The following is a 27,973-nucleotide window of genomic DNA, read 5'->3' on the forward strand; positions in this document are numbered from 1 at the left end:
TGCCACAGATTCTGTCCCCGTGTCCTGTGCTCCCCCTCCCCTGGGCTGGCTCTCCCCACACCTCTCGTCATTGTTGTATGAATTGTAGTTATTTTAAAAGGAGATTTTATTAAACAACCATGTTTGAGACCCATGCGAGTGTGTGGTGTGGGGCCCGCGGCTCGGGGGGCTCCTCTCGGTAGTGGGGTGGGACAAGGGGACAAGGAGGGAGGATGCTGTGGGTCCCCAAACCTTCCCTAGGGAACAGTGAGCAACCATCCTGCTTCTGCAGCTGGAGGAGTGTCCAAACCCTTCCCAAGGGTTTTCCCAGGCACATAAAGAACCGGGAATAATTTTCTTGTCTCTCAGTATTTGCCAGGAGAGGTTTCTCTGGCGAGAGATCGGGTGGGAGCCCCCCCACCCAGCTCTGCAGCACCCAGCACCCGCCCTCCCTCCGCCCCGAGCCCCCAGGGCCCTTCGCACCTCGGGGATGACAGATAAGGGCTATCGAGTCCCCGCATTGTGTGCAGCCGAGCTCCTTTGATCACGCCAGCCCCCCCATCAGGCTGATACCATCTCTTCTGGTTTCGGCAGCCGGAGGTGGGTGCTGACTCACCGCCAAAGCACCCATCCGGGATGCTTCTCTCCTGGGGGTCTCCTGCTGCACCCCTGGGCGATGCACACCCCAAATAACCCGAGATGTGTCCAGGGCTCAGTCCTGAGGAAACCCAGCTTCGAACCCACTCTTCTCTGCCGAGGTCCCCAAATTTGTCTTCCTTTTGCTCCCACAACTCAGCAGTTTCTCTTGGAGCACATCCAGACATTTTGGGAAGCTCTAGCTTATAGTAAAACTTGACTGTTCCACCTGGGAAGACCCCCTCGCTCTGGGCAGGGTCGCCACAGGAGCCCTGTGTCCCCTGGGAATCCCTGGATCTATTACACATCCACGCATGGAAGAGTAATTTGTCCAGGGATGGGACATCTGTGCTGCAGACATCCAAGGCCTTCAGCCCCCACCTCATTTCTCCCAGCAGTTAACACAGTAGGGTGGGCCCACTGGTGTGTTCAGGCACGGTGGTGCTGTGGGTGAGATTCACATTACAGCCCAGGGCCTTTGTAATAAGGGGACAGAACTGGACCAAAACAATCTCTGTGATTTTCCCTTGGGCCAGGTTTGGAAGCACTGACTCCATACTGTCCTCCCAGGCCAGGTGCAGCCCAGCAAGCTGTGCTGACAGGGAGCAGATTGGCATTCCTCCAGGGATGGGATTTCTGGAGATGAAACCCCTTTCCAGCCCTCATTAGATGGTGCTGGAGTGGGGCCCTCACCATGGGACCCTGACCCACCACATGCAGGACTGCAGCCCCCTTCTGTGGGCAACTCAGGAGTATCCAGCGCAGCCCCACTGGCCTTTCCATCACCTGCCACAGAAAAAGGTCGCCTGACCATGAATAAAACATCATCCATGCTCATCCACTCTCTTAAAATCCTAAGCACCAGTGCCACACCAGCACACTCAGCAAAGGGAGGATGAGCCGATGTAAATCTCTCTCAAGCCCTCTCCAGCCTGCTGCCATCTCAGCGAGCCAGTAAAACAGATGCATTTCCTTCTGCTCCCATTTTCTTAGCAGGATCCCACCGATCCCTGGCTGCCTCAGACAGAGCCTGGCCAAGCCTGGAACGCGAGTAGGTTCCAGACATGAACTGATAGAAGGATGCATCCATCCATCTCCTCTGGAGCAGGCAGAAGAGAAGTGGTCACTGGTGCTCAAAGACCCTACACAATAACATCACACAGCACCCCGAAAATCACTCAAAATCATTGAAATGTAGGGGGGGGACACACACAAGGAGAAACCCCACTGACTCCTTCCACATCCCCCAGCTAAAACCATCACCGCCACAATGGGCCCCGCGCCTACAAAGGGGTCGGTTCAAAGTCAACGTCTCCCTTCCCCTCCGTCTGTATATGAAAGGACCAGGAATGCGTTTGAGGGCCGGGGGGGAAAAGGAGAGGCAGAGGGGGGGAGGGGGGCCTGGAAGGCTTCCCGGGGGGATGGAGAGAAAAAGTAGGTTGGCAGGAGGAGGGGGTCCGGCCCGGGAACAATAAATCAAAGGGAAAGGGAGTTACTGCCCAGCCAAGGAGCTTCTGAAACCCTGGGCCACAGCAGGAGCCTGGGAGGAGCAGGGCTGATGGCTGCCATCAGGGTCCCGCAGAGACATTTCCTCTGCCCGCTGGCAGTGGGGCAGGCAGGAGCACAGCAGGCAGCGAGCAGGTCTGCCTGCACAGCGCTGGGTCCAGCATCGCCAGCAGCACAGTCCAGGTCGTCCCTCGGCAGATTGAATCCAGCCCCCGCAGGAGAAAGGTGCTTCACCTCTCTGGGCATGGGATCCCCAAAGTCCAGAAGCCACAGGGCTCACTCAGGGCTGCCCATGTCCCCACTGACATTCAAGGTTTTTGAATCCTTAGTTCATTTTCCTGGGGCTGCCCTCCCTCCTGGAGCAGAGTGGCACAGCCAGGATGGCAGCCTTGGTACATGTCCTGCCAGGCATCAGGAGTAGACATTAATTCCAGCTGATCCACCAGACGGTTTTTTTTTCCCTTAGAGAAAGATCATCAAGAGGCTTAGCTGTTCCATTTCCCCTAACATGCAGCAGTGCCATGTGTTGGGTCAGGGGCTGCTGCTGGCCTTGTGAATACCAGTCCCTGGATACCAGTCCCTGGATACCAGCTGTACGTACGAGTCCCTGTCTGCCAGCCCTTGGGTGCCTGTCCCCAGGGCATCTCTCCCTGGGTGCCAGTTCTTGGGTTCCAGCCGTGTCGGGAGCCAAAGCAAGTACTCCATAAACATCATCAAGCACCTTCCCCGAGTTCCCCCGCCCACAGCCCCATTCCTATCCCGCCGCGAGGGAGGCTGCTCCAGCCTATCTCCTCGCCATATCTCCAGTGCGAGACGGCAGCAGCTCCCAGTAATCCGGGTTAATAAACAGGCAGCAGTGTCGGCAGCGGGATCACTCCCTGCCTTGCACCAGGTGGGATCACGGGGTGCTGGCAGAAGGAGCGGCCCTCATCCTGCTGCAGCTGAGGTGAGGGGGTGCCTACGCAGCTGGTACTTGCCCGTAGGCAGGAGCTGGCTTCGGGCACCGCCAAGCAGAGGCTGATGTGATGGCAGCGTCAGGATCGGGAAGGTTCCCGGTGCTGAGCCAGGAAAGCAGGAAAAGGGAGCCAGACCTGGTAGCACCATTGTGAAGGGCAAGTCTTTAAGACAGAGAAACTATGGAATGTGCTTCATTGTGGAGCCGATAGACACGAACGTCGGGGCTGCAGTTCCTTTCCCGGCAGCACACCCCGAGCTCTGGGACCCCAGACACAGACACGCTTCTTTGAACCACACCCCTTCTCTGCGGGGTGAGGAAGAGGAGAGGAATGGTGAAACTGTAAGGGTCCCCAAGAGCCTTAACTCTGTACATGCTCCCCAAGGAAATAAGGCTCAGTCAACAAGACCAGGGATCAAGAGAGGCAAGAGGTGATAGTCAAGCCCTGGACCATCCCTGCTGCAGCACGATGACACCGGCATCGCGCGGCTTCTCTGTACTGGGGACAAGTGGCTGCCGTAGCTGGATAGGCTGCCCTCAAACCAGCCCCCGGCCCCGGTTCATTCTGCCAATAGCTCCCCAAAGCCATCCCGTCTCTTGACTAGGCTCCGCAGCGCTGGGGGAAGACCCCGTGGCGGCTGCTGCCCTAACAGTGGCGCGGTGCCCCTCGAACAGCGTGGAGCTGGAGGGGTGTGAGGGACGTGGGTCTCCTCGAGTCCCCCGGGACCGGAGGGGTGTGAGGCAGGATCGGTGTCCTCCCCCTCCCTGTCCCATCAGGGCCGCCCCGTCCACCTCCCCGCCGGCCTGGGTGCGGACCGGCGCAGCCCCCTCCCATCGCACCTTCCCTCCGTGCCCCCCGCCCCCCTGGGGGATCAAGTTCACGCCCGACCCACCGATGCGGGGTCCAATGGGGCCGGGGCCCAACTCCATCCGGCCCGGCCCGGCCCCGCCACTCTCAGAGGCCCCGGCTGCGCCGCAGCAAGGAGGCAGCGGCCGGCAGCCCCCGCATGGAGCCCTAGGGCAGCGGGCAGCATGTTCAGCCCGGACGGGGGGCTGCCGGCCGCCCCTTTCGGGCTCCTGACCGACGCCGGACCTCCCTTTCCCCGCGGCAGCTTCGACGGGGCGGCCGCCCAGCCGCTCTTCTTCCCCTTCGCCGCCACAGCCGACCCCGAGCCCGCCCGGGACCAGCCGCCGGCCCGCGCCTGGCTGCCCCCGCCCGCCCCCGTGCCGCCCGCCAAGGCGGAGGCGCGCCCGGCTCGGCCCTGCAGCCAGCCCGAGCCCGAGCCCCGAACCGCCGCTTGCTGCGGCCCGGCCTGGCCGCCCCCGCCCTGGGCCGGCCCTCCGCCCTCCGGCCCCGCTGGCCTGCCCGGGCCGCCCTTCCCTGGCCCGGCCGCCCCTGCCTTCCCTGGCCCCCAGCTCTGCCCCGCCGCGCTGCAGCCGAGCTCCGGCGGCCCCTCGGGGCTGGGTAGCAGCGGCAGCTCCAGCGGCGCCGCCAGCGAGGGCGGACACTCCAGCGACAGCGGTGAGGAGGTGAGACTCGATGGGGCGGGCTACCCTGCCCCGCTCCCACCGTCCGGACTCTGTGTGTCCCTGGGGCTTTCCTCCCCATCCGGAGCCGCGGTTCGCCGCTCCGTCGGTAGGAGCTGCCCGGCTGCTCTCGTGTACCGCCGAGACCCTGCTGGTGCCACCTGTCCGGCCCCACCATCGGGTGCCCCTGGGAGAAGCCCTGACCCGGCGCTGGGGCTGATCCCGCATGTGTCAGACTCTCCGCAGGGGGAGAGCCTTGGGGAGGCTGCTTTGGGGTAAGATAGGGGTTTTGGGAAATCGGGAGAGCATCTTCCCCTACGCGATGCGACGGGGCCGTTCCGGGTAGCGATGCCGAGGGCCGGCTCCGGCGTGATACTCGGGGCCGCGCAGCGCGTTCACCGAGGGCTCCTGCCCAGCCCTCACAGTCTCCTTCGGTCCGCCGCGTCCCTGGCCACTGCTCCCGGAGCTCCACGGACAGGGAAGTCTGCTGGGGCAGGGACGGGGACAGCAGGGCTGGTTCCCGGCACGACTGAATTTGTGGTTCGCGCTAGTTTTCAATATTTCTCGATGTTGACGTATCACGAGTCCGCCCCGGGGACAGAGGCGGCGGCCGATGCCGAGGGCTGGTCCCTGGTGGAGTTAGGAGTATTCGGTCTGCCGCCAGCGGGTCGGAATTTCAGGAGGTCCCACGCCAGGATCGATGTGTGTGTGACCTCGGGCCGCGACTGGCCACGCTGGGTGGGGAGTGGGCATGAATGGCGTTTTCTAGCTGCGGGACGGTGGTGCAGGATGGCCATGTGGGACGGCATCCCTCCTCCGTGGGAGGGATGCTCTGAGTTTACCACTGCCGATTTACGCCAGAAACTAATAGCCGTGACTTAGTGACAGGAAAAACCTCTGCAAATCCCGAAACCCCGCTGAAAACGTGGAAATTGGGTAAAAAGCCTAAAAATGTGGCCGTAGAGGTTGAAGGCTGCGCGGCAAGAAGGTGGGAAGCGCCTGGGTAGCCGCTTGCCAGAAAGGAAGAGTCTGCTGGTGGCAAAGAGGTGCTTAAATCCCATGGGGTTCACGGGCGCTTTTGTACCTCTCTTCACGGGAGTTTTTCCTGCTCCCGACTCAGGCGGAGGAGCGGCTGGTGAGAGGCTGCCTCAGCCCGAGAGCTATGGGGAAGTGGCCCACACCACGGGAGAACAGAACGTTCCCCTGCGCACGTGTTATGGGATGAGTGAGAATGGGGCAAACATGGGACTCGGCCAACGTGATCATCGGTGCTGCCTCTGGGCAGGCCAGGAGGGCGCGAGCCAGAGGACAAAGGGAACATTTCCTGGGCGTGTTGAGGCAGAACAGGAGCTCTTGGTGCCCTTGTGCTTGGCCGCCGCCGCGCCAGATTGGGTCGATCTGAGCAGTGTGCGTGGTCGGGGTGGGTCCTGCGCCAGCCTGGTCGGTGTCAATGCTGCAAAGGGCTCAGCCGAACCCTCTTCTGCCGCTGTCCTCCGGGGACCCCGACAGACCCTTGACCCTGGGTTCGAGTTGTCCTTTCTCAGTGTCTTTCTGCCCCTGCCAGGATGCGCCAACCTCAGGAGAGCTGGAGCAGTTCGCCAAGGACCTCAAGCATAAGCGCATCATGCTGGGCTTCACCCAGGCTGACGTGGGACTGGCACTGGGCACACTCTACGGTGAGGGATCGTGTGTTCCCCCACAGCCGGTAGCAAGGGAGAGGCCTGGGAGGGGTCTGGGATCACCTGGGCTAATGATTTCTGCTCCTTAACGACCCGCAAAGGAGGTATCAAGAACCAGTCCCGAGTATCTCCAGATCTGCGGTGAGATGGAGGGTTCAAGCTCACAGGGAACAGGTTTTAAATGGCTACAGTTGGTTATTGACAAGTGTTTCAGGGCTTTAAGTCCCTCCCGAATGAACATGGAGAATGCCTTTCCTGGCCTCCCAGGAATAGGGCAAGCTTGGGGGTGGTGATCCTGGGGAGTCGCTGGCGAGGGAAGCTGTGTGATGTGTAATGAAATGCCCTACCTGCCTTGCCTGCACAGGGAAGATGTTCAGCCAGACGACCATCTGCCGCTTCGAAGCACTCCAGCTCAGCTTCAAGAACATGTGCAAGCTAAAGCCGCTGCTGCAGCGCTGGCTCAACGAGGCGGAGAACACGGACAACTTGCAAGAGGTGCAGGGCTGAGGGGGCTGGGAGCCAGGTACCTGCAAGCCCTGAAACTACAGATTCTCCTCCCTCTCCCACGTGCTTTCAGGGAGAGAAGAGGGGAACAGAAGGCATCTTGTGCCACAGCATCATCTTGCTGCATGGCTTGGGGGCAAACCACGGGGTATCATCATCTGCTAGGCTGGGGAAGGAAGCCAAATCCCGCTACAGACACTTTTTGATTGTGGTAGCTCCCATTTTGGAGTAGCCGTGTCCTGCTGGAATCTCAGACTGAATGTGCAGCTTGTTGTTCCTTGGGGAACCTGGGGGGGATGCAGAAAGATGTGTCCAGCTTCAGTGCTGCCAGTGCTGGGACATTGGAAATGGCCCCAGTCACAGTGGAATGATGCTCAGTGGAGAGTCACAGGGACATAATCTGTGCCCCAAGCTCTGCAGCCAGTTACATATGGTGGAGACTCTTCCACCTGGTAACCAAACATATTCTCTCTTTCATTCCCAGATGTGCAATGCAGAGCAAGTACTGGCCCAAGCCCGGAAGAGAAAACGCAGGACCAGCATTGAGACCAACGTGAAAGGGACACTGGAGAACTTCTTCCGCAAGTGCGTGAAGCCCAGTCCCCAGGAGATCTCCCAGATCGCTGAGGACCTCAACCTGGATAAAGATGTAGGTTGGGAGGGTAGGGAGGATGGGTGCCCAAATAGTGCCAGCTCCTGAGCACCTTTAGCTCAGAGCAAAAATGAAATACACATGGAAAGATCTAAACTACTGCCCTTTACCTCTGCCTGACAGTTAGGATATATAGGCTCATCAATATGAAAAACCTACTTGGTTCCAGAGAAGACTTTTGTTCACAGATTTAAATATTGAAAACTTAAGAGAGACAGAAGTAGTTCCCAGACCCAACTACAGGCATCGGTGTTAGTGTATATGTACATACATATATGAAAGTAATCCTTTGATACCAAATCATCTCCAAAGAAGCTGATTTTTGATCCCAAGAGCCCAAGTGGAAAGTTACAATATTTTTCTTCTGAAGCGGAAATGCATCAGAAGAGAGACAAACCACAACCCATTAACAATAGCAAGCTTTGTATTGGCTTCATCTGGCTATGCCACCAGCCTTTGGAGAGGAACCTTTCTTTCAATTTATTTTCATCTTTCCTATTTAACATTTGCCATTTTTGTAATCTCTCAACTCTGGAAGCAGTGGGAAAGTGGTCATGGCTGAAGTTTGTTTGAGCTGAACCCCCTAGCAAGGGATTGTGACAGGCTGCACTGGCAGGTTGGGGTGCTGTAGAGACGCCAGCAGCAGAAGAGTCTCCTTGTCACCCACACGGCATGCCTGGCTCACCCCCTCACCCTTCTCTGTCTCTCTTTCCACAGGTGGTCCGGGTCTGGTTCTGCAACCGGCGTCAGAAAGGCAAACGGCTGCTGCTGCCCTACAGCAACGAGGCAGAGGGGATGATGTATGACATGAACCAGTCCCTGGTGCCCTCCACTCTGCCCATCCCAGTCACATCCCAGGGCTACAGCCTGGCACCCTCCCCTCCTGTCTACATGCCGACCTTCCACAAAGCCGAGATGTTCCCTCAAGCGCTGCAGCCTGGGCTCTCCATGAGTAACAGTGGCCACTGAACCAGGGGCTGTGGGCTCACTGCAGGTGGGCTGGTGCTCTGGGGCAGCCCCCCTTGCCCTGGGCTCACACAGGCACAGACCTGCTTCTGCTTGCTGGGCAGATGTGTGGGGCTTTTGAGGTGCAATTGGCTAGAAGCCTGGCCCAGGGATGGTGCCTGCTCTCTGCAGATGCTCCCAGCCCTTCTCTGTTACATGAGCTTACTGGTCCCAGCAGTATTGGCCTCCCTCTGACCTCTCCTGGTGGCAGGCCCCACTGCACCCTCTGAAGCCACATGCGCCCAGAGCTCTTGAGCCCATGCCTGGCCCCAGCCCAGCCGCTCTCCTGCAAGATGCAGAAAAAAGTATTTTTTAGATTTTGGGAAGGGTGGGGGGAGGGGGTGGTTTTGTTGGGTTTTTTTGTTTGTTTGTTTTTTTTTTCTTCTTTTCAGGTTTTTGGTTGTAGTTTTTAAAAAGCAAAAATTTTTGTAGTGATCTAGTTTCCCAGGTGTCTCCTTCCACCCTGTCACGTAGAGCGGAGCTGGGGTGCCATGCAAGGGCCAATGGCCCTGGTGGCTCTGCCACCCTCCTGGGTGGCCAGGATGAGCCAAGGGCTGGGGCAAGGGGAGAAGGTGAGCCCTCCCACCACCCCTCACCCTGTGGCACAAGAGAGCTTCACCCCTCTGTGGGGCAGCTGATAAGGCTTGTTTGAGTTGGGGGGTCCTCCCCAGTGCTTTGTGCCCAGCATCTTCCCCAGGCCCCCCCCCACTCTCCAGCCACTGTCATCACCCCAGCCCAGAGACCACCTTTCCCTGGAGGGCCCAGCCCAGGGGACCTGTACTACCCTTTCCATGCTGCTAGCACCCCATGCCTTCCAGCCTGCTGTAGTTAATGATGATTTTAAAATTTTTTGTTCTTAATCATATTCCCTCTGGCAGTGAAATAAATCTCAGACTTCTTTGAGGCAAGAATGAGTTAACCCTTTCCTTGCCTTCCTTGCATCCCTGCTCCTGCAGCCCAGCCGTTGAGGTTTGGCTGTATACAGGGGCACTGCAGGGCTGGAGCAAGGCACCCCAAGAAGGTGGACATGTCCCCATCATGTCAGCTACACTCAGCTCTTGGCTGCCTGCAGCTTGGCCTCGCTCCATGACTGGTGGTAGCTTGGCCCTGGAGTGGTACCAACTTGTCAGGGCTGTTGCCCCCTGAAGCAGAGGGCGTCCAAAAGTGAAAGGAGGGGATCATCTTCCACCCATTTTGAGTTGCTGGTTTGCTTCTGGAAAGGCTGGAAGCAGTGTGAGCTTACTTGTAGGCTGCTCCAGCAGCTGCCAGGGACAGAAGGAATAAGGAGGATGTAGCAGGGTGAGCAGTGAAGAGGTCTGGAAAGCTGGGGCTGTCCTCATTGTAGTATGGTGCTGACAGGGGAGGGATGGATGTTCCCGTATGTGTGATCCAGCTGAGGCAGTCTCCGGTGGGGTGATTACAACCCAGCCATGCAGGTCCATTGGACACTGGAAGCTGAGCTGGCGGGAGCAGGGTTCTCTGCGGGATGATCCTTCACTTTTTCCCACTACACTCTCTCAGTTGGTTTGCCTCCAGTCCATTCTCTTGAGCTCAGTTGGTTTGCCCCCAGTCCATTCTCTTGAGGGCTCTTCCCTTGGGCAAAATGACATCCCCAGCCAAGCCCACAGGAAGCTTCTGGAAAGCCCTGTTTTCAGCTTGATGGCTGGTAGCTCAGGCTTTGCTCTCTAGGCTGCCTGGAATTGGGACAACCAAGGCAACTGCTCACAGGACACCTTGGAACCCTGTAAAGGGCTAGGCTGGGCTAGATTTCAGCCCTGTGGGGCAGCGCCCATCTGCATCTCTGCTTGCCCCTCAGAGCCTCCTACTTGTCTGCCCACAGGGTAGGGGCACAGCCATGTGTGGCATCCACTGGAAACTGTCCCTGTTGCTGCTGCCCAGTTGTGCCTGGGGCTTGAGGGGTGCAGGAGGCTGGCAGGGTGAGCAGAAATCTCAAATGTCATCTCCCAAAGGTTTGCTTCTCTCTGATTTTTCCACTATCTGGTTTTCTGCATGCAGTCGTGCAAGACCTGCAGCCCACCATGGGGTCCCACATCCTGCTACCCTGGCACTCTTTGCCCGTGAGTACCCAACATCTGTGGGTACCCACAGGCCCCTCCTGTTCTTCCGCTGACCCAGAAAACAGCAAAGCGGAAGCCACAGGAGTCAGAAGAGCACAGTGTGCCTGTCCTGCTGCCACCTCACCAGGGCAGTGCTGGGGAGGGATGTCCACTCTGCCAGCTCTCAGTCCTGCTGGGCACCCGGCAGCTCGCAGGGTGGCAGAGGTGGGTGGGGTTTAGTTTCTTCAGGGCCACAGAGAAGAAAACTAGAAAGGGAACTTGTGACAAAAAGAGTTGTTTATATCAAGGGAGTTGATGGTACTGAGTAGAGGGGCAAAAGAGCAAGGCACAGATGGAGCAGTCATGTCTTACTCCTGGGCCTGTCACTCAACCCTAATGATCCCAGATGTGTACTTCCTCTTGGAATGCCTGTGGTGCAGGGTGCCCTCTGTGTACAGTACAGGGTGACCATGGTGCAGGGTTTCCCCAGTGCAATGTTGGGCATGTCCAAGTTGCTCACGGGACTGGCTTTGCTTCGGAGTTTTGCAAGCCTCCAGAGGCTGTAAGCTCACTGGCTTCCTGTCACAGCAGGAAGAGAGTGACAAACCACAGTATCCCTTTGCCTGCCTGGCAGCACTGAGATTGCTCTGAGAGTATCTGCTGTCCTGTGGCTCCTCACTGGCACAGTGACACCCATGGCTCAGGGGTGGGGGACAGGAAATGGGTGCTGCCAGGAAGAGGGGGAGCAGATTCTGTCCTTCCTCCCTGGCCATGGGTTAATGGAACCCTCACCCTGGGCTGACCTCCACTCCTCCAGTCCAGCTACAAATGTCATCACAGGGCCTCTGCTGCCAGGACTTTGGCACTCAGCAGAAGGTGCTGGGGGGACATTGACAATCACAGGGGAAGGCTGGGGAGCCCTGAGCCACCCACCACACCCCTGGCCTGCTCACACCACATGCACAGCCTCAGCAGCACTGTGGCACTTACTTCCAAAGCACCCTCTGATCCTGCCAGCACCTGGCAAGGTGTTCAGTGTTGGGTTGGGGTCATAAGTCCTGTTTCACAAGAAATGAAGTTAGGGGGAGTTGCTTGAAGGCGCAGCGTGGCAAAAACTGGGTTGGGAGGAGAGTGGGGGCTCCTGTACTTGCTCCACATCCTGTGTGCAGGTGGGTGCGTCACACACCTCCCACCCCTGCCTGCATCCATCCCAAGGGTCCCAGCATGCACTAGGAGTTGAACCAGCTCTGCAGGTCAGGATAGAGGTGGCCATGGGGCAGGAGGGGGTAGGCTGTGCAGATGGCACAGATCCGCTCCCTCCAGTCAGTGTAGAGCTTCACACTGAACCTCTTTTGCCAGTCAAAGAACTGCCGGTAGCGGCTGGAGTTCATGGTCTTCAGGAAGGTGGCCAGCTCCTCCAGGGAGTCAAAGTCGTTGACATGGATGAAGGAGTCTGCAGGAACAAACTGCTCATAGTTGGCCCTGGGTGGCCCCAGCACCACAGGCACAGTGCCAGCCAGCAGGGAGTTCCTCCAGAGTTTCTCTGTGATGTAGTCCCGGTGGATGGAGTTCTCAAAGGCCAGGTAGAACTTAGACCTGGATATTGTTGGCAAGAGGCAGTCCTTGCAGAGGGGCTTGTTGTTTGCTTTCCCATATATATTCACATGGAGGTACCTGGAGAGGTTTTTGTAGACTTCAGCTCTTTTCTGAGTCCTGTGGTAGTTGCTGATAACCCAGGACACCAAGTTGGTCTTTGCAGGGATGTTCACGGTGGCTGACTGGTTGGGCACAAGCTTGCCGTAGGGGATGAAGATGTCCGAATCCTGTCTGTAGGTCATCACCCAGTTGAAGGTCTGGTTCCATGCTGCTAGAGCTCTAGTGTTGGAGGGGGACTCCAGGGAGACCCACACCCAGTTCTGCCCCGGCAGCCTCTCCTTGGGCAGTTTGTCCCGGCCAGCCTGGAGTCTGGAGTGGGGGAACACCACCACATGGGCCTGGTGCAGGAGCTGCCGCTCTGTGGTGAGCTGGCAGCCTGTGATGCTGTACAGCTCATGGCACACGTCTCTGCTGATGTTGGGAACCTGCTTGGAGGGCCATTCCCACACCAGGATCATCAATGGCTCCCTGTGTTTAGCGTCTTCTCCAGGACCCTTGGAGGGGTTGAGGAATGACCTCAGGTTCCAGAGGATGGTTACAAACACACCGGCAGTGACCAAGGCCTTCATGCCAGGCCGGCCCCACAGTGACCATCGCAGCAGCAATACCCAGGGCATGCTGGTGGGTTGGCTGTCACCTCATTGGGTGACACAGCTGACACCTGTGAGAGAGAAGAGGCCACTGAGGGCCATCAGCTTGACTTGCCAGGGACAAGGGGTGATGGGGAGTCACTGTGGCCAGAGGGGCTGGGGAAAGAGCTTCTTCATGAAATTTGCCTCAGCATCACCCCAGGACCCTCTGCTTCCCTGTGCCAACAGAGTTCCCCATGCACGTGGTATCACCCCAGGGTGGCCTTTGTTCATATTCCTGCAGTCCCTGATGACCTTTGGGGGAGCACAGATGCTGCTGGGAGGTGTAGAGCTGATGGGAAGCAGCCACATGTGCCCCTCTGCCCCAGCTGGCTGGCTTCACTACAGGTAGTTCTTGCCTGCTCTGTGCCTCAGTTTCCCCACCTGACACACAGCCACAGCCTCAGTCCTCACTCCTTGCTTTGCCCAGAATAGGTCAAACCCTATATGCAGCCAGTCTTGCCACTGCTGTGCACCAAAGGACAAGAGAGAACATTCCAGGCCTACCTGAATAGCCTCAAGGTGAGGCCTTAGCTGCAAAATGGGGTGACTGACTTTGAAGTCCAAAACTGATGAGGGCCGACTTTGGCAGTGTCCTGGCCAAGAAATGCCTGCTCACCTCAGCATTCTTCTGTGACAATGGCAAGGCAGTTCCCAGGCTCGAGGTCCCCGCCCCAGGTCAGGGTGCACTCCCCAGTCCCTAAGGAGCCCCAGCAGGCTGAGAGCTCATAGCCTCAGTGCCCCCAACACTCACATTTTATGTTTAAGATGTCACAGATTGCCAGTGCTCCACTGCATGGACACAGAGGGGAGGAAGGACAGGGAGAGCAGAAAGGACAGTGCAGCACTTGAGGCTGCCACTGGTGAAGCTCAGCTTGCAGGCACATGGGTCCCCCAGCTGTGGGATGCTCACCCTGCCATGGTGCGCACCTGCCTGCCTCAGGCTTCTGTGGTTTAACCAGCAGCACTGGAAGCAGAGCAGTGGCAGAGGTGGAAAGGGGAATGGCTGGCTGCACTGAGGACCAGCCACCAGCTTAAGCTTCTGGAGAGCTGGTCCCACTGCATGGCTCAGAGCATTCAGCACCACAGGTGTTTTCCCCTTTTGTGGAGACCTCCGGAAGCATGTGGACTTCCTACGCCCTGTGTCCAGCTGGCGCTGAGCCAGTGCCTTCAGTATTGAGTCCCCTGGAAAGCAGTGCCCTACTTTCCCACCCACCCCAGCACTCCAGCTCGGCTGCAAAATCCCTTCCCCACTTTGGCCCACTCCATCTGTTCTGCTAAAATACATGAGCTAAGTTTAAGCTCCAGACAACACTGCACATCACTGCTGCAGGTCTCTGTCCCCAGCAGCAGAAATGTTGCTCCTCTTTTAGGGATGTTGCCCCCATTTTGGGGATGCTCTGAAAGGAAAACCTCTGCTCTAGCAGTGGCAGGAGCCACCCCATTTCTCAGCCCCTCTCCCCTCGATGGTCAGTAACGTTCAACTCAGACTTACTGTGATGGAGGTGTGCGAGGTGCCAGATGTGTCTGCCTGGGTGCTGCTGCACTGGGCTGGGGCACTTGAGGGCTTCCTCTTTTTTAAGTTTTGCGTTGTCCCAGCCCCACAGCAGGTCCTTCCTGCCCCACATGTCAGCTGGCACACCCCACTCCCAGCACTTCCCTTGCACTGTGCTGGCGGATGGGTACCCTGTGACTGGGTAGGTGCCCCATGGTTGGGTGGGTACCTTCTGGCCAAATGGGCCTCCATGGTGGGTGCATGGCCCAGGACAAAGTGGGTGCCCTGTGGCTGGTAGGTGCCGTCAGCCTTGACAAGGTGCCACCCATCTGCCACCCGCAGCTTGGTAGCAAACAGGATACCAACTCCCAGTGACTCATCCTGAAACCATCAACTAACAGCCACGAAGTGCCACCGAGTGCCAGGCACCGTCCTGTCTGTGATGTTTCCTGCCAAAAGGAGAAGCAGGCACATGTGAACATCAGAGAGCTGCCTCCTCTGCCCCCGCCGCACTTCTGCCATGCTCCCACTCTGGCTCAGTTGTGTCCTTTGCTGGCATTGCTGTTCAGGACCCAAGTCTCCATAAAGGCAAAATTGTCTCCGGCAGGCAAAATGAGATGGGAAAACTGAGGCAGAGGCAAGGAGGGGAGCATCAAGGTGTGCATACTGTCCCTGAAAGTGACATGGGTATGCCCCTATGCCTTGGCAAATACAGAGCTGGAAACAGGCCTCCAAACTGCTCCCTGGGGGTTCTTAGGTTGCTCCAGTGCCCCTGGGATCTGCACCCTCATTCCTGCTGCCTGACAGCCTCTTGGGATCCCTGCTGGGCACAATGCCATGCCACCATGCCAAGGTGTAGCAGGTCTCTGTGGTTTTAGTGACACTTCCGGAGCCCTCAAAGGCCAACTGCAGCTCCAAGGGAGGGTGTTTCTTCTTCTGCTGCCATGTCAATTCCCTGTCATCTCTTCTCACTCCTTTTCTTCCCCTGCATGATTGAGAGCCCAGATGCCAGAGTCCATGGGCACCATTCCCAGCCTTGCTTGCCCCAGCCCTGCTGGCTGTGGGCAGTAGTCCCTGCCTGGCTGGAGCATTCAGCATCATCCTGCTGCTGCCCCAATAGCTTGAGGGCCCAGGACCACACAGGCTGGGACCATTATCCTCCCTGGGGGATAGCACTGGGGACAGCGTTTCCATAGGGTTTTCAGGCTGGCTGGTAGAGCACCAGGGAGCTTTTCCCTGGCACTTAATAGCTGTCATGTGCAGGTGCTGTCCCAGGACATCCTGTGTGCAGGGACAATGCACTGGGAAGACTTGCAGTCAGTGGATCCAAACACCGTGACCCTGTGGTCCAAGAGACATGGCTCTGAGCCAGGCAGGGAGCCAGGACTGCCTGGGTGAGTTGGGCAGAGATCAAGGCCAGGGGTCAGGCCATTAGACCATCAGGAATGCTGGACAGCACTAGGGAGACGTATGTGTGTGAGTACTGCCATCTGCAGATGACTTCACACAGAGACAGGAGCTTGGCCACCCTGCAGGAAAGTCCCCTGAGAGGTGCTCAGGGCTCCATGTTCCCAAGACTTCGGGACTCCTGGTCCACGGAGAAGATGGGCCACAAGGTCTTTGGCGCTTCTAGCCCATGGAGGGAATGGGCAACCGGGTCTTTGGGTTTCAGGCCCTGGGTCCTTGGAGATTTGCCACAGTGTCCCGAGGCTGGGCTGCCCTGTGGGTACACTGCTGGGTCTGTCCCTTGCTGGCTTCTCAGGGTTTCCATGGCCATGCCAAAAAGAAGAACCGCTGTGAAGCACCCCAAAACCCACCCAGGAGCAGCAGAAGGGAAGGAGCAGGAGACCTAGGTTGGGGCTTTGACCCACCCATGGGCCCCCGCATCGTGCTCCTCCAAGCTGGGGATCCACTCTGCTGCAGGACAGTGGCTTGGAGGTGCTCCTTGTGTGGGCCATGGGCAAACCAGACACAATTCTTTGTGAGGAGCTTAGGGCGACTGCATCCCTCCTTCCCCAGGGACTGAGTAAAATTTGCCCAGCTCCCCTCAATTCTGGGCAACTCTCCTGCCCGTAGCCCTGCCTGTGCAGCCAGCAACCCTCACAAACCAGTCACCCTCTGCAGAGCATGGAGCTGGGCACACAGTGCCTCTTCACCACTACATCACCAGGCATCCTTTGTCCTCCTGGACTTTAGCCCAGAAGTTTGGGGAATAATGCTGCTTTGTGTTGGACAAGGGGAGCTTTTGTTAGCCCCAGGCAGCTGCCAAAGGGCCTGCCCTGAGCACAGGCCGGATGGAAGGATGGATAGAAGGAAAAGGGGATAGGATTAAGGAGCAGAGCTGGCCTGGTTCGGTCCTACTGCTGAGGGCATCCAGCCTTGGATTCAGAGCTGACAGGCAACCGATGTGGCAGGAGGCTGATCCCTTCAAATAACACCGGTGGATGGCCCAGCACACGCCCGTGGGCAGAAGTCAGGCAGGAGCAGGGTGGGCAGCATCCCAGAGAAACCTGGTATACCAGGTATACCCTGGTATACAGATCCCGCAGACCACGGTTTAGTCCGTCTTGTCCTGAGTGGGCACCAGGGCAGAAGCGCGAAGGTGACCTGTGTATGGTTGAGGGGCAGGAGGGCGGCGGCTCGAGGGGAGCGAGGGCTCCCCCGGCCCCTGGGGCAGCAGCCCCGCTCCGGACAGCCAGCAGCGGGGCCTCCGTTACCGGGATGAGCCGGGCCCGGCCGCGCCGTGCCGGGGCCGCCTGCGGGCGGAGCGAGCGGGCCCGGCGGTGCCTTTAAGGGGCGGCCGCCGCGGGCCGGGGGTGGTGCTGGTGTTGCGCAGGGTCGGGGCGGGTGCGGCGGAGCCAGGCCCGGGCCGGGGCTGCTGCGCTTCTTCGCAACCCACGGCAAGCAGTAGACGGTGGCCGGGTGGGGATGGCGGTGGGAGGCGGGTGACTGCGGAGCTGAGCGCGGCGCAGCCCTTTGGCGGGCCCGACGCGACGCGACCCGACCATGGGGTTCCTGCATCAGCTCCATCTTCTGCTGTGGAAGAACGTGACGCTGAAGCGGCGCAGCCCGGTGAGCGGGGAGGGCCCCTGCGGCCCCGAGGGGCGAGGCCGGCCCCCGCGCGGAAGCGGTGTCGGAGGGTCCCCCCATGTCGCTCGGCCCGGCGGGGTCCGCTCGCTTCGGGCCGCCTGTGCACGGATCCTCCGGCCCGGCGCTCCCGCGGGCCCCTGTGCGGCAGCAACAGTTGAGGTTCTCCGCTTCGCTGTCGTGTCAATGGGGCCGCTCGGACCCGGGGGCCGCAGGAGGAGCCCAGGACCGGGCCTGGGTGTCGCCCCCCTGGTGGGATCGCTCCCCGCGTCCCGATACCCGCCGGCTGTATATACAGCCCATATGTGGATTGGAGCCGCCTGTCTTCCGTGGGCGAGAGAAAAAGCAACTTCGTGGGGTTGGGGGCCGGGGATCTCGTGTGTGTCCCTCCCGGGCTGCAGAAGGGGCAAGATGGCATCGACCGTGCTGGGGCTTCGGGGCCGCTGCCACCCTGTCGCAGGCCTCGCGTGTGGGGTCCTCCATCGCAGCTGTGGGCAGGGGGTGGGTGCGCGGCCCGACCGAGCCGGTTATTTTTAGCGGGTGGGGGAGGGGAGCGAGCTGCTGCTCGCAAGCTGGCATCGCTTTTCCCTTCCCTTCCCAAATATCCTGCAGACCCGATCCTGCTGTTCCTCACCGGCTGCTGCCAGCACTAGACCCCGAGTCCCGGCAGCCGGAGCAGCAGAGGCCCCTGTGACGGGAGCAGGGCCGAGCCTGAGCCTGACTCTGCAGGCAGGTTTCCCTGCACTGACAGCCCCGGTGCCCCCAAAATAGATGAGGGGGATGATGCTCTTTGGCTGAGTCATCTGCCCTCTTTACCCTGTGCAGAGCTGCGTGGCCACGGCAGGGGCCGCGCCAGACCCTTGCCCGCAAGGATGAGCAGCCTGACACAGCTGGGCTCTGACACGCACCGGCTGACCTGGCCCTGGCTGCCGTGGCCATTGGGTTACAGAGTCGGGGTGCACACAGCTTTTGGGGACCCCTTTCTTTGTGACCCTGTCAGCCCCATGGGCAGCATGGGGGTGCAGCACAGGAAGCCGTGGCCAGAAGAGGAGGATGAGGAGCCCAGGCCCCATCACCTCCATGTGTTTGGACTGTTGCTGGAGTGCCAGTGCTGCGGACAGGGTGGCAGGGTATGGAGCAGCCCCTCCTTGCCCAGTGTTGCCTTGAGTGCATGGGGTGTTCAGGGAACCAGCTGTCTGCCAGGATGAGAGCTGGTCCCAGTGCTACGGGCGCTCATGGATGGATTTGATGCAGTCCCTAGGACAGCTGTGCCCTGAGGATGTGCATGTCCCGTGCTACTGCTTGTGCGAATCTCAGAGTTACTTGGTGTCCCTGATCTACACAGAGGCCGTCATCCTGCCCACTCCCTGGGTAGCTCTGCCCTCTCCGAGCAGTGCTGGCTGGCCTGGGCAGAGCCAGGCCCTGATGGCTGCACCTGGCATTCAGCAGTGGGTTCCCCAGTGCAGGTCTGCCCTGGCAGCAACCGCAGATGAATGTTTCACTGTGAGAAACCAACTAACACTGGGGTGATCTTACTGCAGCAGCCAGAAGCTGGACGACTGGAGCAGGGAAGGGGGAATGCACTATCAACCCATTTTCCTGCTGGGTGTTCACCCAGGGGCAGGAAGAGTTGGGGTTTGCTGGGCTTCTCCCAGCCTCAGAGAGGAAGTGTGGGCAGCAGCAGTTGCCTTTTTGCACTGCCTAGTGCTGCAGGTGGGTCAGTCCTTGCCACCATGTGCTCCCCTCCCTGCAATAGGTGGAGCAGCAAACCCAGTGCTTCAATGTGGGATGGGAAGCAGAAACCCCAGGTTTGACTGAGGGCTCTGGGCTGGGACTTGAGGACTGGGGCAGTTCTGTGTTTTGCCCATGAATGTTGGTGGCCTGGGAGCATCCCCGTTGTCCGGGGCAGCAGGGGATATTCAGGAGCAGGATTGTATTAGGGTACAGCCATGGTTTTGGGACAGACTTTATTCATAGGCGCTTGGTGAGAGTTTGGCCGTTAGGGTTGGCCAGGCCACTTACGGGTGGAATGGTGGGTGCAGGGAGACTTGCAGCGTGGCCAGGGGGATGGCCAGGCACTGATCCTGGCCAGTGGCACCTCTGTAAGGCCTATTCCGGGAGCTGCTCTGGAGTTTGGCCCTGATTTTATTCTTCCCAGAGCAGAAATTCAAGCAGGAGCCCTGGGATGATGGAGATCTGAGCAGAACAGCATTGGTGGCTCTTGGCAAAGGAAAGACTGGGCTATGGAGTCCCCTGGGGTGCCCATGGGGATTTCTGGCTGTGCCTTGAGTCTGCTGAGACAGGAATTGTTAAAGGATGGGCTCTTCCATCACTTTGGTGTCTGGTTTAAACCTATGTTGGATGTAAAATTAGCAGATGCTCTCTCAAAAGTCACCACAGGCAGACTTCAGGGTGTTCACCTGCCTGCCGTGGGCTCTTTGTGCCTATTCCTTTGGGCTGGGCAGGCAGCCAGAGCTGGAGCTCTCAGTGACAGAAGTATGCTGCCAGTTTGTTTGGTCCTGGGGATGGGTTGGTGGACAGGTCAGGGCTCTTTGAAGGGAATGGTGGGAGCAGTTCTGTGCTGTTTTGGTGCTGCATTGATGGGACTCCCTGTGGCATGGGCCCTGAGATGAGGGAGGGGTTATAGGGAGGGCTATGCACTGCGGCTGTTCTGCTCTGTGCAGGATCTGTGCCTTCTGCACTTTGTCCAGAAGACAGAAAACTCTCCACACAGGAGCTGGCAGATCTGTCCTTTCCCCCTGGTGGCAGCCCTTCTGGCTGGTGGCAGAGAGCTGGGGGGAAAGTGATGCTGCTAGAAAAAGGCTGAAATTTGGCGTGCTGGGGGGCTGTAACAGCACCTGTGTTGGGGGGTGATGTCCCTAGGACCCTGTGCCTGTGCACCTGGGAGGATGCTGGTACTGGATCCTGCAGCAGGAATTGGTTGGGTACTGCCCTGACTCTGGGTGTTCTTTACCCCCGTGTTGTTTGCAGCAAGTGTGAGGAGGGGAAGCACGGGTTTGGCAGAGATGTGCTGGCGCAGCAGTGTCTCTGTGAGTCTCTGGTGGCAGGGCAGCTGGGTGGCACCTGCTGCAGAACACCTTCCTCCACACTGGCTGCTGGCATGACCCTGTGCTCAGGTCAGGAATCTTGTGCCAGTGCTGCCCATGCTGCACTCGCCATGCCAGAGTTCCTGGTTTTGGAGAGGAAGGGCTGGAGGAGATGGAAAATGCCCCCAGAAGCAGTGCCTGAGAATCCTCATTTTTCTGATAACACCAGTCCCAGGGACAGTCCTTGGTGTCACTGTTCCTGCACAAGGCAGGATAGCAGGGGACACCCTAACATACACTGCTGTCCCGTGGCCCCTGCCCCACCCCCTGCCTGTTTACCAGGCACACAACGGGGCCGCTGTGCTCAGGCACTGGGGGAACCATCCCCACACACTCACACTGGCCTGTACCAGGCTCGTGTGGGGACTGTCCTTGGTGGCAACAGCTCATTGGAACCTGCTTGTTGTTTTTTTTATGATGGGGTCATTGACTTTTGCTCATGTCCATCCCCAGAGATGTCCCTTGTCCCCAGCTCCTTCTGCACTGCCACATACCCCAGTGTCACAGCAGGCTGTCCCACACCTTTGGCAACCAGAGTGACATGGTGATGGGCAGACACGGTAGCAGATGGCTGTTTACCAGGCTGCACCTCTAGGACTGACCCTGCCCCCCTGGTCCCCAGGGCTGCCCCCATGGGAACTTCCCAGAGGTGGGGAGACCAGGGCTGCTCTACATCCACACTGGGGCACTGGCATGCAGCAGGGCCCAAGGGAGCTTCAGACTTCCAGAGAGGCACCTGGCAGGGAACACCAGCACAGCCTGGAGATGGTGGGGTCCTTGTCCACAGCTGAAAGACACGAGGATGTTTTGCGATTGTGTGAGGAAGCAAGGAAGAAAAGCCAGGATGCAAGCAGCTGAGAAGGAAATGCTCCCCAGTAGGCAGGAGAGGGCCAAGGAGAGAAGAAAGGGGCTGGTCCCTGCCAGCAGCTGGCCATGATTGCACCAGCTAGTCTGCCCTGCCCTGTCACCCATCCCCTGCCTCCCTTCTCTCTTGACAAGGGCACAGATGCAGGACCAAGGGTAGGACACTGGTTCCAGAAGCCCTTGTACCAAGTGACAGTGGCTGTGGAGGTCAGGGACAGCTCCTGGGTGGTGGCATTCTCTCCTTCCACGTGTTCATTTCAGCATGGCTGGATGTGAGCAGGATGATCATAGGTGCTGTCCAGGTTTGCACAAGTGCTGGGTGTATCTGCTGTCCTAAAGACAGTGGGGTAACTTGTCCCACATTCAGCCCTGCCCTTGGCTCGAGGCAGGAGTGGTTGGGTCCTGACCAATTCCCCGAGCAGGGAAGCAGAGCTGGGTGGGTGCCACAGCAGGGTGCTGGCCCATCGCAGGGGAAAATGTCTTTCCTGGAGCACTGGGACAGTGATTCAATGCCTATGCCCATCCTCTGCCACACTGTCACATGGGAGCAAGAGGCTGCTAGGAGGCTGAGCAGCAGACAGCAGTGCCTGCTGCAACACACAGCTCCCACACAGCCAGGTCAAAAGGCCAGACAAGCACCACCCTAGTGGCTGGGTTCTGTCCCTAAGCATCCTGTTCCCTCTGCTCTGTATCATCCCCAGTGGGTGCTGGCCTTCGAGATCTTCATCCCCCTGGTGCTCTTCTTCATCCTCCTGGGCCTGCGGCAGAAGAAGCCAACCATCCCTGTGAAGGAAGGTGAGTCCCAGCAAGGTGATGCTTGGGGTACTCCCACACTTGGGGGCACCCTGAGGCCCTGGGGAGGTGCTCCAGCCTGGGGGCAGGGGGGACCTAGAGAGGCCTTTAGGAGGACGTTGCACTGGGCAGGGCTACAGCCAAGGACTGGTGGAAGTAGCAGAGTCCTCCCAGCCTGGGGAGGCTCCCCTGGGGTTTGTAGCACCAACCAGCCTGTGCCTGTCATGGGCACAGACATTTTGCATGGGGAAGGGCAAGCTGGATGGTGCTGGAACAGCCACAGTCCTCCTAAGTAGTTGAGGGTCAGCTGGAGTAGCTCTGGGAAGGGCTCTCCAGTGAGAGGGAAAGTGACCTACAGGAAGCCCTTTGCGACAGAGGGGTGCTCAGAGACCTGGCAGGATGATAAATTGATGGGAGTGGGGCTGAGGGCTCTGAGAGAATTTTGGCTGGAGCTTTGGTCTAGACTCTGTGGTGCCCACAGGCTGTGCTGCTGGGAGGAAGCAGCAGAGTGAAGCTGAAAGCTCGCAAAGGCCAGTGAATGCCACCTTGATGGGTCCTTTGGCAAAGGTGGCAGTGCAGGGCCAGGAGAGATGCTGGGTACTGGTGGTGACTCCATGTGACGGTGGTTTGAGCCTGTGTTTCAGTGTGTCCCAGCGAGGGAGAGCCCAGCTGCCAGCGTGGTCCGGCTGCAGCAGGCACTGCCCGGGTTCCTGCCTTGGCACTGACATGTGCTCTCTGTTGTGTGGTTTTTGGTTTGGCTTTTTGTTCTTTTTTGCTCATGTTTTCTTTTTCTTTCCCACCATCTCCCCTGCCCGCCTGCCCTTCATGCCTCAACTGCATGCGCCAGTCTGTAAGTTGGTGGGACGGGTGGGTGCCTCCCCCCATTCCCTTGCCAGCGCTGGCCTCATAGTCTGGGGAGGAAGAGCCTGGTTTAGATCAGCTCACTCTGGCCTAATCCATGCCTCTGTAAGCCCCTTGCCCTGCTCCATGGCTGGTGAAGATGAGCTTGGGCAGCACAATATGGCACCTGCCTGATTCTCCCTAGGGACTGACCAGCCATGGTGGTGTACCCCCTTGGTTGATGATGCTGGGTTCCTCAGGTGCTGGGGCCACTGGTGGCTGTGTCCCTGGCTTCCTGGGCTGCATAGGTCTCTCCAGGCCAGGGGAAGGCGTGTCTTATGCTGCCTTCTTGCCTGCCTCCTGAAGTAAAGTCTGCTGGGTCCTGTCACCCATATGGTGGCCTGTGGTCACCCAGCCTTGTGCAATCACCCAGGGTTTGGGGCTGACTCCCACCCTGGCACCATCACCAGGCCCTTGTGTTGGTCCCTCATGGCTGGGACAAGCTGGATGTGGCACTAGAGCCTCAAGGCCAGCAAGATGCCATGCACTGACTTCGTCCCTAAACTGTGGCATGGCCACCAGTGTAGGTTCCACCATCCCAGCAGGCTGCTGGCCTGTCCCATGCTGCATCTATCCCTTGTTCCTGCTAGAGGCCCATCTTCACCAGTCTCCTTCGATTGTGGCCTTGCTAACAGTACTGACCTGTCTCTAACTACAGGGTCATCATAAGGGTGGCAAGAGCAGGGTCCCTGCCTGGCACTGCCCAGTGACAACTTGTGGTCCCCATCGGGCAGAGGCATTCTGGGCTTGCCCCACCCCAGGGAAGGACGTGGGATTGTCCCAGCAGGGATGATGGCTCAGTGCCGCTGGAGGGGGAAAGATTTGCCAGCTGCTTCTTGTTTCTTCCATCTTCCCACTCCATGTCTCCATTTCCACCCATCTCCAGCCACCACATGTTGGGGCAGCCGGGCTGGTGGGAGGCTGGGGGCACTAGGAGCTGCCGGTGACAAATCTATTTTCCCTATCATATTTTTTCTCCTTTTCCTCTGGAGATCCACCACTGCCTCTGAGGCTACTAACAGGAGGGGCTGGGAGCCTGGAGGAGGTTGGTGGCCATCTTGGGGAAAGTGGCAGAAATTGGCATTGTTGTGGGGCAAAAGGGCTGGAGCCAGGGGTGCTGGAGCTGCCTGAAGCCCCACAGGGTCACCAGCCCTGGTGGGAAAGCTGCTGACTTCTGACCATGGCCACCAGCCTCCCATGGGCTCACAGACCCCAGCGCATGCTTTTCTGAACTGAGTGTCTGTTTCTCTGGTGGCCCCTTCCCGTTCCCCTTCCCTGCCTCTTCTTCCTGCTGCCCGCACTTTCCTTGGCCTCTTGTGCACTCTTGCTGGCTCCAGCTTTCTACACGGCGGCCCCGCTCACGTCAGCCGGGATCCTGCCGGTCATGCAGTCCCTGTGCCCTGACGGCCAGCGTGATGAGTTTGGCTTCCTGCAGTACTCCAACTCCACGTGAGTCCTGCCCTCACCATGCACTCCTTCTCCCACCCCAATGTTCCCAGACAGAGCCTGCCCCTTTCCGTGCTGGCACTGCCACCCTGGGGCTGAGGGAGAAGCTGGCATCCCCCAAAGCGCTTGGGTGCAGACTGCTATGTCCGTGGTGCAGGGGAAACCTCAGTCTGTTCTGCTGTGGGCTCCCCCGTGTTCAGTGCTGGGAGGAGGATGGAGGTGGCCCTTGGAGACACCTTGAGGTGCTGGGGCTCAAAGGCAAGGGCAGTGGTGCCCCATTTCAGATAGGACTGCTGTCCTATGCACCTGAGGGAGTCTTTCCCCCAGAGCTCTAGGGAGGGTATCCCCATCCCTCTGTCCCTGAATCCAGGGTGGTGCTGGGCTCTCGCAGGGTGACACAGATTCTGGAGTACCTCAGCGAAGCAGTAGAGCAAAGCAGCCTCTTCGACCTGCAGCACCCAGGACTGGAGGAGGAGCTGGAGTCGCTGCGTGGGCACCTGGAGGCCCTCAGCAGCCCTGAGCCCAGCTCTGTGGACACCCACTTCAGCAGTCGAGTAGGTGGGTTGTGCTCTGCCTGCCCCCGCTGTGTGTGCAGGCAGGGACAGATAGCATCAGCTTGCCCAGCAACCAGCAAAGTGATGGTGTGTGGCAGTGCCCTGCCACTGTCCTGCATCACTGCATCAGGCAGGGCCAGCTCTGGGGCCATGCCATGTCCCTGATGCTGGTGGGCTGCTCTGACCTCCCACCTTGTTCCTTGGCAGGGTCCAGCTTCACACTGGCATGGGTGGCCAAAGACCAGGGTGAGCTGCGGCGCTTCCTAATGCAGAACCTGTCCCTCCCCAACAGCACGGCTGAGCTGCTCCTGGGCTCAAGCATTGACCTGCGGGAGGTGGGTGATCTCTGGGCTTTGCAAGGGTCTCTGCTGCCCTGTGAATGGCACCCAGCTGGGATTTGTCCTACCCTGCCACCCCATGCCAGGGCCTTGCTGGGCAAAAAGGTGCAGAACTGGTGCTCCACTTTTGGCATACCTGGCAGTCCTGCTCTCATCTTGGTGCAGGTGTACCAGCAGTTTTTCGATTCCTTTCCTTTGGTGCCTGATGAGACCCATGAGCAAGACCTGTGGGATGGCTTTGGCCCCAGCAAGAGGATGACACAGCTGAAGGTGATGAGCAGTGCTGCGTGCAAGGGGATGTGGTAGGGTAGAGCCCATCCTATTGTCCCCCATATCCCACCACACGTGATCTGAAGGTGTCTGTCCCAGTACTGGGGCCATGACGGAGTATTGTCAGGGAGCAGAGCAGCAGCAGAGATGGCTGGGGTCCTCCAGTGTTATGAGACACACCTATGCCCGGGTTTACCATTGCAGTGGGGGTTGGCGCTGCCTGGGTGGTGGCTGTGGAGCGAGCAGGGGAGATTGTTCCTCCCTTGCATCCGGCATGCAGAGGACCCCGTCTCCCTGCATCTGCACATCGCTTTTCTTTCCCTCCCCTTGGAGACACTGGATGCTGTGGGGCTGTTCATGTATGCTTGGGGACACAAGGAAGGGGACTTGGGAGAAGCCCCCATCCCACCAGCCATCCCCATTCTTTATCTTGCAGAAGAGCCTCCCCAGTGGCTGGAGGAGCCTGCAGGAAGAGCTGGTTCACAGGGTGCTGCAGGACCCAGTGGCAGCCCCACGCCAGCCAGCACTGCTCCATATCCTCTCCCAGGCTCTGGGCCTCACCAGCACTGCTGTGGCACCTGCCATCTCTGATAGCCCTCAGGCCTTGGTCACTGAGATGGAGGTGAGCACCTCATGGGGCAACCTAGGCTGCTCTGCCAGAGCAGGCACTTCAGCACTGTCCCTACAACTTCCTACCCTGTAGAATGTCCTCTTCACTGGGCCAGTGCTGGAGCAGCTGACATGTGAGCAGAACCCAGGGAGACTGCACCGCCTCCTACGTGTGTCCCCCAGGCAGCAGCCGCTGCTGGCAGCGTACCAGGCACTGGCTTGCAATGGCAGCCGAGCCACCCGCCAGGAGCGCTTTGCCCAGCTGGCCTCCGAGCTCCAGGAGCAGCTGGACACCCCCAAGATCATCAGCAGGGTGAGAGCAGGGCTGGTGGCAGGGATGAGACTCAGGCAGGGTTTTCTACTCAGCTGGTGTTGTATTGGGATGGGAACAGTTATGTGGCCTGGCTTCTCCTGGTCACCCCCTTCTCTGACATGAGTACCGCCCACACCCTACTCCATGGTAGGATCCCAGGTGGTTCCTCTCTAGCACTTGCTTGGACATTGCCTATCGGATGGGACTGGGTGTCCCCAACGTCTTCTTAGGTGTTCCTGCCAGCTTCTCTCTCCAGGTCCGGCAAAGCCCTTTGTGGCACAGCTCAAGCCTGGCTCAGAGGTCCCACTCCTTGTTCCACTCAAGCTCGATGTGTCCCTTGTAGGAACAGAGGACCCCCCTTCCTGTCTTGAGTGATATCTCTTGTCTTCACACATGTCCCTGCCAGCATTTGCTGCCATTCTCACTGCCTCATAGCCACAGATGAATAGCAATGAGTCCAGGGCCTTACCTCAGCACAGCTCCAAACTTTTAACTAAGAAAGTGGAGTTGCTACTGCTTGGAGTCCTCGTTGGTCCCTTCCTAATGGCAAGCAGGACCCTGTTGTTCCAGCAGTGAGTAACTCCTTGTCCACTCCTACTTGCAGCTGAAGCTGGAGGAGGTGAACAGCACAACTGCCCAGCACCGCCTCCGTGCCCTCCTTGAGGACCTGGTGGAGATGGAGAAGGTTCTCCGGGACATGGACATCCTCTCAGCACTGGCTAAGCTGCTGCCCAGGGGAGCCTGTTCCAGCAAGGCTCCGCCACCCACGGCCAACAGCACCAGCTGGGTCAGCGCCAATGCCACGGCCGCCAATGCCACGGCAGAGGAGGAAGGGGGTGCTGCTGAGGGCCCGTCTGGCACCGACAACCCTCAGGGGCAGTTCTCTGCGTTTGTGCAGCTCTGGGCGGGGCTGCAGCCCATCCTCTGTGGCAACAACCGGTAGGTAGGAGCGCTAGGGAATGGATGGCTCCAGGTTCTCCATGTGCAGGCCAGCACCCCTTGCTGAGCAGGTAAGATGGGTGCTGTACCACAGCCTTGTGCCGCAGCCAAGGGTGCTCTCTGTGTTGGGCAGCACTACACAGGCACTGGAGTCAGTGTGAAGGCCTATCATAGGCAGGAGTGGGGGCTGCCTGCAGCAGGGGGTGCTAAGCCTGAAGCAGAGCAGAAAGCCTGAGCTCCCTTTGCAGGACTATCGAGCCTGAGGCACTGAAGCAGGGTAACATGAGCTCGCTGGGCTTCACCAGCAAGGAACAGCGGAACTTGGGCCTCCTTGTGCATCTGATGACCAGCAACCCCAAAATCCTGTATGCACCTGTGGGCACTGAAGTTGACAAGGTCATCCTGAAGGTGAGGATGCGTAGGGTGGGACTCCTGTCCTCCTTCTCCCACCATCCTGCTCTGCAGGTGGGCTGT

At 58.9% G+C, this 27,973-nt stretch overlaps 3 protein-coding genes across 3 annotated transcripts in view; 2 read left to right on the forward strand and 1 right to left on the reverse strand.

Annotated features, from left to right (window-relative positions):
• The first annotated feature begins 4,108 nt into the window (after positions 1–4,108).
• LOC130260221 (POU domain, class 5, transcription factor 3-like) lies at positions 4,109–9,349 on the forward strand. Its single transcript, XM_056505422.1, has 5 exons — positions 4,109–4,606; positions 6,168–6,279; positions 6,647–6,777; positions 7,271–7,435; positions 8,156–9,349. Exons 1-5 carry the CDS (start codon positions 4,109–4,111, stop codon positions 8,405–8,407), a joined length of 1,158 nt encoding a protein of 385 aa, XP_056361397.1. The 3' UTR covers positions 8,408–9,349.
• FUT7 (fucosyltransferase 7) lies at positions 8,813–14,701 on the reverse strand. Its single transcript, XM_056505430.1, has 2 exons — positions 14,281–14,701; positions 8,813–12,817 (listed from the first exon to the last, which is right to left on the reverse strand). Exon 2 carries the CDS (start codon positions 12,771–12,773, stop codon positions 11,730–11,732), a length of 1,044 nt encoding a protein of 347 aa, XP_056361405.1. The 5' UTR covers positions 12,774–12,817; positions 14,281–14,701; the 3' UTR covers positions 8,813–11,729.
• Positions 14,702–17,129: 2,428 nt separating this feature from the next.
• ABCA2 (ATP binding cassette subfamily A member 2) overlaps positions 17,130–27,973 on the forward strand; it is a 31,327-nt gene continuing 20,483 nt past the window's right edge. Inside the window, 10 exon segments of the mRNA XM_056505413.1 lie at positions 17,130–17,352; positions 22,040–22,133; positions 24,368–24,479; positions 24,868–25,034; positions 25,238–25,365; positions 25,534–25,638; positions 26,075–26,260; positions 26,342–26,560; positions 27,165–27,499; positions 27,748–27,907. Of these exon segments, the coding sequence (XP_056361388.1) occupies positions 17,287–17,352; positions 22,040–22,133; positions 24,368–24,479; positions 24,868–25,034; positions 25,238–25,365; positions 25,534–25,638; positions 26,075–26,260; positions 26,342–26,560; positions 27,165–27,499; positions 27,748–27,907 (1,572 nt within the window). The 5' untranslated portion in view covers positions 17,130–17,286.

Source organism: Oenanthe melanoleuca, chromosome 17, assembly GCF_029582105.1.
Source record: "Oenanthe melanoleuca isolate GR-GAL-2019-014 chromosome 17, OMel1.0, whole genome shotgun sequence".
Lineage (NCBI taxonomy): Eukaryota > Metazoa > Chordata > Aves > Passeriformes > Muscicapidae > Oenanthe > Oenanthe melanoleuca.

Excerpts from the sequence above, each read along its gene's own strand:
- FUT7 (XM_056505430.1), bottom strand. The coding sequence starts at position 12,773 with ATGCCCTGGGTATTGCTGCTGCGATGGTCACTGTGGGGCCGGCCTGGC.
- LOC130260221 (XM_056505422.1), top strand. The coding sequence starts at position 4,109 with ATGTTCAGCCCGGACGGGGGGCTGCCGGCCGCCCCTTTCGGGCTCCTG. Across the intron at positions 4,607-6,167 it reads CCAGCGACAGCGGTGAGGAG|GATGCGCCAACCTCAGGAGA; the intron begins GTGAGACTCGAT and ends TGCCCCTGCCAG. Across the intron at positions 7,436-8,155 it reads ACCTCAACCTGGATAAAGAT|GTGGTCCGGGTCTGGTTCTG; the intron begins GTAGGTTGGGAG and ends CTCTTTCCACAG.